This window comes from Bison bison, unplaced genomic scaffold, assembly GCF_000754665.1.
Source record: "Bison bison bison isolate TAMUID 2011002044 unplaced genomic scaffold, Bison_UMD1.0 scf7180017864383, whole genome shotgun sequence".
Taxonomy (NCBI): Eukaryota; Metazoa; Chordata; class Mammalia; order Artiodactyla; family Bovidae; genus Bison; species Bison bison.
The window spans coordinates 3,074,878-3,082,305 of NW_011494955.1; the positions used below are offsets into that span (position 1 = coordinate 3,074,878).

A 7,428-nucleotide genomic window follows, 5' to 3' on the forward strand; every position below is an offset into this window, starting at 1 on the left:
CCCCTGGCGCTCAGGGGAGGCTGAGTTGGATAGACCACCCTCAACCCCGCCACCGGTCCGTGAACCAGGGTAGCAGAGAACAAAAGAGAATGGGGTTGAGAAGGCAAGTTCGGACCCCCTACAGCCGCCTCCGCAGCTCCTACCCTCCAAGCCTCTCATCTCGCGGTTGGAGAAACCGAGGCAGCGGAGGCTGAGAAGGGTTAGGATGGTTAAAAGTGATGTCAGCCACGAGGCTGGGGGAAGCAACCAGAATTCCCGCGTGGGTCTCTGGATTCACCTACCCGCCCCGGGTCCCCTTGCGGCTAAATACACCGCCACGTTCCCCGTATCCCCACCCCCCGCCACCGCAGCTCAGACCCTTCCCTCCTGCTTCAGCTTGTCAGATCACCCACCCTCCCCGGCGCCAATCCCCACCTCGCGCCAGTTTATAGAACAACAATTTGGGAAAAACAATCCAGGCCGAGTGACGGCCCCGTAATTGTGACAAAGTGAGTGCGGGCGGCTGGAGAGCGCGCTCGGGCGGGAGCGCGGCGGGGCGAGGCGGAGGTAGGGGCGCCTCCAGTTTGCCCCCCACCCTCTCGTTCTCATTCAGGTCATCTCCCATCCCTCTCCTTGACTCTTCTCCAATTTTTCTTCTCTCGGCTCCTCGCGCCTCTCCTCCCTTGTTCCTCCATCGCTCTTTCCCTTTCCTCTCGGTAACTGCTCTTCTCCAGCCTCCGCCCCCCCCGCCCCGCCCCGCCCCGCCCCGCCCCGCCGCAGCCCCTCCCCCGGTGCGCTTTTCCCGCTCTCTCGCTTCTCGCTCTCTCCTCCGCCCTCCACTAGTTTCTTCATCTTTTCCTCGTGCCAGTCCCTCTTGGGACCCTGGCCCCAGCCTACAAATCCACTTCTCTCCCTCCCCAGTCCCGGCTTCCTGAGGTCGAGCCCTGAGCTTCCCTCCTGGGTCCCCACCTTCTGGGGAGGCCTGCGCAGCCGGGCACACAGGGGGTTCCTCCCGCCCCAAAGCGACGGCCCCCAGGCCCAGGCGGCCTGCCTATCCCCTCCTACTCCCGTCGCTGCCTCTCCCACCCCTGTATCTGCGCCCGGAGCCAGTTTGTTTGTCCAGCGGCGGCCTCCGCCGCTCGAGCTGTTTGCGGAGCTTAGCGCGCCGCCGCGCAGTGCCGGCCCAATTAAGTCTCATTCATTATTCAGCGCCCCAGTGCTTCCGCGCCCAGCAGCTGGCGGCTCCAGCGTCACTTTGATGCCCCTCCCAGCCCTGGCCCCGCCGTGAGTCCTAGGGAGCAGACAGAGAGAGCTGCTTTCCCTCCTCGGACCGGGAAGAGGACTGAAGGGGCTGGGAATGTAGGAGGGAACAGAATCTGTCGACTGTGGGGAGGCGACAGGGGCAAGCCCTCCAGGCCCACCCCACCCCCAAGTCAAAGATGGGGAAACTTGAAGATCCACGCTTTTTCTTTACAGAGGAGGAAACAGGCGCCCCCCTCACCGCCCCCCCGCCCCGCCCGCCAAAGCCAAGGTCACGTAGCAGGGTTGGAGCCCACGACATTGAAATGAGGGGATCTTGCATCCCACTTCCATCCCAGCATTGAGGCGGGAGGACACCGCAGACTATTCTCCTGGTGGGAAGGCCCTCACCCCCATCTTTTTTTGCTCCTGGTTCTCTCTCGCGCCAAAGTCAGCGAGATACAGCTGACTTGGGGTTCCTGAGGGATTCTCAGGTCTCCGGCTTGGATCTAGATGTATTGCCCCTGACTGGCTGGCCTGGAGGCGGGGCAGTGAGGCAAACTTGAGGGGAGAGCCTCTCTCTGCAGCCTGTACCCTGGTGTCTCTGCCTTAGGCAAATTGGAAATGAAGCCATCCAAGGCAGTCTTGAACGGCAATGGAGTAGGGAGAGAGGACTGCAGCCTGAGGTAAGGGAGGAGCCACCCTCCCATTTGTGGGGGTGCAAAGCGGTGACCGAGGGCTTCTTTTTGCTTTTATAGGCCCCCCAACCCGCCCCGCCTCGCCCTAGGCTGCTTTGCCCCAGCATCTAGACAAGGTGAATCTGGGGATCCGCCCGACACCTCCCGTCCGCAAGCGGCAGCGCCACCTGGTGGTCGTCCTGTAGTAATGTAGGCGCTCTTGGCCTGGGGTGGGCGCTGCGCCAGCCGGTTGAGCCTGGGGAGGCGGAATACGCCAGAAAAACCTAAAATGAAGTTTACCGGAGAGGGCAGGCGAGCGAAGCCCCAGCCTGAAAGGTGATCCCTCGGGGCGAGGGAGGGCCTTGAGGAGGAGGGGCCTGGCCAGGACGGCCCAACTTCCGTTGACACAGCAAACGCTGAAAGACAAAGTCCACTTGGATGAATGAGAGGGGCCATTTTGACTGTGGTCAAAGGAAATGTCTGATCTGGGAGCCGAGGTACCCAGGTACAGCTGCTCACCGTGGGACTAGCGGGTACTGGCTGGGGGGGCCTGAGCCCCACAATATGGAGGGACTTTACAAGTTTTTCCTGGAAGGCGGTGGTTGAAATGTGAGGTGCCTGGGTCCAGGTCAAAATGTAGCTTTCTAGAGCTGGAGGGAACTCAGGACCTCTTTCAAGTTTGTCTTTTGTCAAGATTTCTTGGTCTGGAGAGATGGGAGGCTGGAGAAGGGCTAAAATCTCCGCCAGGGGTCTGTGGGCAGCCACAGTCCGAGTTGAGGTGGGGAGGGGTTGTATGGTAGGGGACTTTAAAAGTTGTATAGGAACTTTCCAGGGATAGTGTATTCATTTTTATTCACTCACCCCCACCCGCAAACCATGAGTCCTCCAGGAGGTAGGTGGCCTGAGGGGAGGTCTGCAATTTAAGCATACCCTTTTTTTTCCCCTTTGCTGAGTTCTCATTTACTCTACCGAAAGCACTTAAAACTTCTTCTCCTCTAAATTTGGAGTCATTGTGGTTGTAAAGAACAGAGATGAGATTCTAGACCTAAGGATATGGGAGAGCTACCCAGGGACACTCAGGAAGAGCTGGACTTGACTAATACTGGAAGAAGTGTTACTGTGTTGGGGCCTGGACATAATCTTATGACTGCTTTTTCCCATGTCTTAGGGTCTAAGGATAAATCTGGGGCCATGACTGCCATGATTCTCACAGACGACTCCAGATTTCTGCATTCTAGGCAACGGCAGGTGCCACTGGACTTACTGTGAGACCCTTTTCCTAGAGGATGGCCAAGGGCCTCCTAATGACTTACACCCTCTGGGCTGTAGGGGGCCCTGCTGGTCTCCACCACCTATACCTGGGACGAGACAGCCATGCACTGCTCTGGATGCTTACCCTGGGGGGTGGTGGTCTAGGCTGGCTCTGGGAATTCTGGATGCTCCCAAGCTTTGTTGCTCAGGCCAACAGGGCCCAGGAGCAGAGGCAGGGCTCAGGAAGGGGGACACCCCCTCTAAGTCTCATTCGCTTTGTTGCCCAGATGATAGTGGGCATGTATTTTGGCCTTGTGGCTCTCATTAGCCTTTCCTTCATGGCCAGCTTCTATATTGTGGGCCTCCCACTGGCAGTTGGCTTAGGGGTCTTGCTGGTGGCTGCCATTGGCAACCAGACATCAGACCTAAAGAACACTCTAGGGGCAGCATTTCTTACTTCACCTATCTTCTATGGCCGCCCCATAGCCATCCTGCCCATCAGCTTGGCTGCCAGCATCACAGCCCAGAAGCATCGCCGCTACAAACCCTCAGTTGGGTCAGAGACGCTCAGCGTGCGGCTCTACCGCCTGGGCTTGGCTTACCTTGCTTTCACAGGCCCGTTAGTGCACAGTGTCCTCTGCCACACAGCTGTCACCCTCAGCTATGTGGCAGATACTCTTGGCTCCTTCTTGAGTTGGTTCAGCTTCTTCCCCCTCCTTGGGCGCCTTTTGGAGTCTGTCCTCCTTCTGCCTTTCCGAGCCTGGAAGCTGCTGGTAGGAGATCATGGCATCAGCAGCAGCTACTTCCAAGAGTGGGAGAAGCTCTATGAGTTTGTTCACAGTTTTCAGGATGAGAAGCGTCAGCTGGCTCTCCAGGTAAGGTTTCTTCCCTCTCATTGCTGTCTAAGATGGCTCCAGAAGTTAGACTAAGTCTCACTGGAGCTGGTGTGGAGGTACTGTTTTCACGTCTGCTGGGTCAGACCCCAGAAGGGTATCTTGGCTTCTTTGGGCTAATAAGGAGTGGGAAAAGATATATGTATATTATTTTCTTTTTACTGAGGTATAATATGTATATAAAGTACACTAATTTTGTGTAGATACCTATGTAACCACCACTCAGATGAAGGTATGGAATATTTCCACGATTAAGAAGGTTCCTTTGGGACTTCCCTTCCAGTCCAGTCATTAAGACTCTGAGCTCCCTTTGCAGGGGTCATGGGTTTGACCCCTGGTCAGGGAACTAAGATCCTGTATGCTGCACAGTGCAGCCAAAAAAAACAAAACAAAAAAGATTCCTTCATGCCCCTTCCCAATCTATACTCCTTTCCTGGGAAAGAATCTGTATTCAGACATCTATTACCATAGATTAATTTTGCCCATTCTTGGGCTTCATATAAATGGGATCATCCAGGGTGTACTCTTTTGTGTCTGAGTTCTTTCATTCGACATTATGTTTGTGAAATTTACTCATACACGGGATTATAAATTGTTTTCATAGTTGTTTGATGTCCCATTGTGTGAATATACCACAATTTATCTATCCATTCTATTGTCAGTGAACATTTGGATTGTTTTCAGTTTGGGGCTATTCAGAATAAAGCTGCTGCAAACCCTCTTGTACATGATATGCTTATTTTGCATATATGTAAGAAGGAGACCTTGTCAAGGATGCTAAGTTCCAGGTTGGAAAATGGGCATCTGTGATTAATAGCAAATCCTGGTTCTTGCCATGAGATCTAGAACTTGTCCATGTTTCAGAAGGTTGGAATTCTAATCTGAGGCTCTCTGCCTTTCCTGCCAGCAAGTGGAAGCCAATTCTAGCCTGGTTTAGGAAGGTAGCAAGGAGAGGCCCAGGAGCCCTGACAACTTATGAGGTTCTAATTTGTTAGCTTCTGTTTCCCTAAGGTTTTTGGTCTCTCAGAGGGGGCAACAAATGAAGAAATACATGGCAGATACCGGGAGCTAGTGAAGACCTGGCACCCTGACCACAATCGGTACCAGATGGAGGAAGCTCAGAGGCGCTTCCTGGAGATCCAGGCTGCGTATGAAGTCCTGAGGCAGCCCAGGAAGCCCAGGGAATCCTGGAGGTGGGAAGAAACTTCCTTCTGAGGCTGGACTAGCAGAGTTGGATCGCTTGTCCCAGCACACTTTTGCCCAGTGAGGCAGCCCATCCCCATCAGTGTAAAAGAAACTGTCATTTGCAGTGTGTGCTCCTCTGTCAGTCATGTCTGATGCTTTGTGACCCTATGGACTGTAGCCCGCCAGGCTTCTCTGTCCATGGGATTTCACAGGCAGGATTATTGGAGTGGGTTGCCATTTCCTTCTCCAATCACTTGCAGTAGAGATGAGAAAACCTTAAAGAGGTGAGAAAACTATTGTGATTTTGAATTTCTGAATTATTGGCTATTGTAGTCCTGACTTTTTTCTTAATCCACATAGTGAAATGAAAGACATTATAAAACCAATAAAATATCTTTTAGAGACTAGACCACTTGATTTCACCTCTGGTATATTGATAGATCATGGAGGAGGTTTACTTAACTTTCTTTTTTTTATGTGCAAACCACCAAGTGAGGTGATTGAAGGAAAATATAAGGGTTCTAATACTTCACAAGATGTCCTGTGGCAAAAGGGATTTGATCTATTCTGTGGACTACCAAGGTGTAAGACTGGGGTTAAGTTTGAAAAGGCTGGAATTCTAATCTTTTCAGGAAAATATTTTAATTCCCCTTATAGGAGAACTTTTTAGAAGCTGTACTTTTTCAAAGAAGGAACAAGCTGCTGTGAGGTAGGGGCTAATCCCCCATCACAGACCCTTCTACTTGGAATATTGTGGTGAACCTTCAAACTTAACACAAGTGGTTGGACTGGCTGAATTGTCAGGTCTGCTTGGAACTTGGGATTTGATTTTGAGCTATACACCCTGCTCCCTAGTCATTTACAGTCTGGTGGGGGATAATAACACAGGTACACCTATCAAAGTCCACCTTATTCTATCTTTTGAACTGTGTCCTAAGAGGTGTAAATAGAATGTGTTAGAAAATTGCAGAAGGGATAGATGATACTGTTTTATGGGGACTCATGGGAAAATTCATGATTTTGTATTTCATATGGAAATGGCACCCCACTCCAGTACTCTTGCCTGGAAAATCCCATGGACCGAGGAGCCTGGTAGGCTACAGTCCATGGGGTCGCAAAGAGTTGGACACGACTGAGCGACTTCACTTTCACGCCTTTGTGGGGACTTTGGGGAAACCCTAGGGAACCAACAGCTTGAACATCTCAAGGGGGCCTTAACTCATTCCCAGTTGTAGAAGGAACAGCCCAGGATGCCTCAGTTTGAAGAGGAAGACTGGAGATCAGGAACATGATAGTAAAATCGTGTACCTTTTCTCCAGCTTTCTTTATTTGTGTGTACCATCCTCACACTTTCCTTTATCTGAAAGTTAACTCTGAGGAGTATATGTGCTTTTAAAAAGCAGAATTACTTTGGCTTGTATTCCCTACTGATTAAAAAAATGGCCCAATCAATTGAGAGGAATGAAATTTATAGATGTTTCTTTTTTCATCCATATATATAAAATACTAGCCAGTGAATTTATGTACTACAATTTTAAGACCAAATTTAACTTTCACACATTTTTCTTTTACTTTTTTGTTTGTTTTTTGAGGTCGGAATTGCTTTTTTTGGGGTGAGTTCGGCAGGCCTACCGTGGTCAGGTTAGTGTTCTTCCCTCGGAGGCAGCCAAAGCTTGCTGCCTCCTCCTGCCACCTACCTGAGTTAGTGGAACATGCAAAGCTCAGAGGAGCCGCCAGGGCCTGGGGCCGATGGAACAAGAGCGGGTGGCACCAGCTGGGCTGCCTCAGTCAGCACGGACCGCCCAGGCGGCATCCTGAGCCCACATGGGGGCTGAGGCTCCCTGGGAGAGGCAGGCAGTCAGGCAGGCAGCACCCCAGAGTTGGGGGCCCACAGGCCTTAGGGGGCGCCGGGCTCACAGTAAGCAGAGGTCTGCAAGATCCCAGCCATACCTGGCCAGCACGCCAGAGAGCTGGGCAGAGCCTTTCACCAGAAGGGTCTGTCTCCTACCCTAGGTCTGGGTCCTTGGGGCCTGAGGGACACAGAAGGCACTTACTAGGTGAGGCTGGAAGGCTGAAGCCAGAGGCCTGGGGTCTTGGGGGCCTGGATGGGGGCCTTCATCTTCCCTGAGGAAGGCGCTTCCTGAGCAGCCTAGGAGATTTGCAGCACGGCCTGCAAATCAGCAGGTTGGTCCTGGAGACCTGAG

General features: G+C 52.4%; 2 protein-coding genes across 5 annotated transcripts in view; one reads left to right on the forward strand and one right to left on the reverse strand.

Moving 5' to 3' along the window:
- C1QL4 (complement component 1, q subcomponent-like 4) overlaps nucleotides 1-159 on the reverse strand; it is a 12,785-nt gene extending 12,626 nt beyond the window's left edge. The window contains exon 1 of the mRNA XM_010858069.1: nucleotides 144-159. Within this exon, the coding sequence (XP_010856371.1) occupies nucleotides 144-159 (16 nt within the window). The remainder of the gene's footprint in view (nucleotides 1-143) is intronic.
- Nucleotides 160-2,315: 2,156 nt separating this feature from the next.
- DNAJC22 (DnaJ (Hsp40) homolog, subfamily C, member 22) overlaps nucleotides 2,316-7,428 on the forward strand; it is a 7,448-nt gene continuing 2,335 nt past the window's right edge. The window contains exons 1-4 of one of the 4 annotated variants that reach the window (XM_010857767.1): nucleotides 2,316-2,400; nucleotides 3,064-4,021; nucleotides 5,051-5,232; nucleotides 5,882-6,277. In XM_010857767.1, the coding sequence (XP_010856069.1) occupies nucleotides 3,182-4,021; nucleotides 5,051-5,232; nucleotides 5,882-5,894 (1,035 nt within the window). In that variant the 5' untranslated portion in view covers nucleotides 2,316-2,400; nucleotides 3,064-3,181 and the 3' untranslated portion in view covers nucleotides 5,895-6,277. Of the gene's footprint in view, nucleotides 2,401-3,063; nucleotides 4,022-5,050; nucleotides 5,349-5,881; nucleotides 6,278-7,428 lie in introns of those variants that run through there. The other 3 variants (XM_010857764.1, XM_010857765.1, XM_010857768.1) reach the window with 3 other exon arrangements.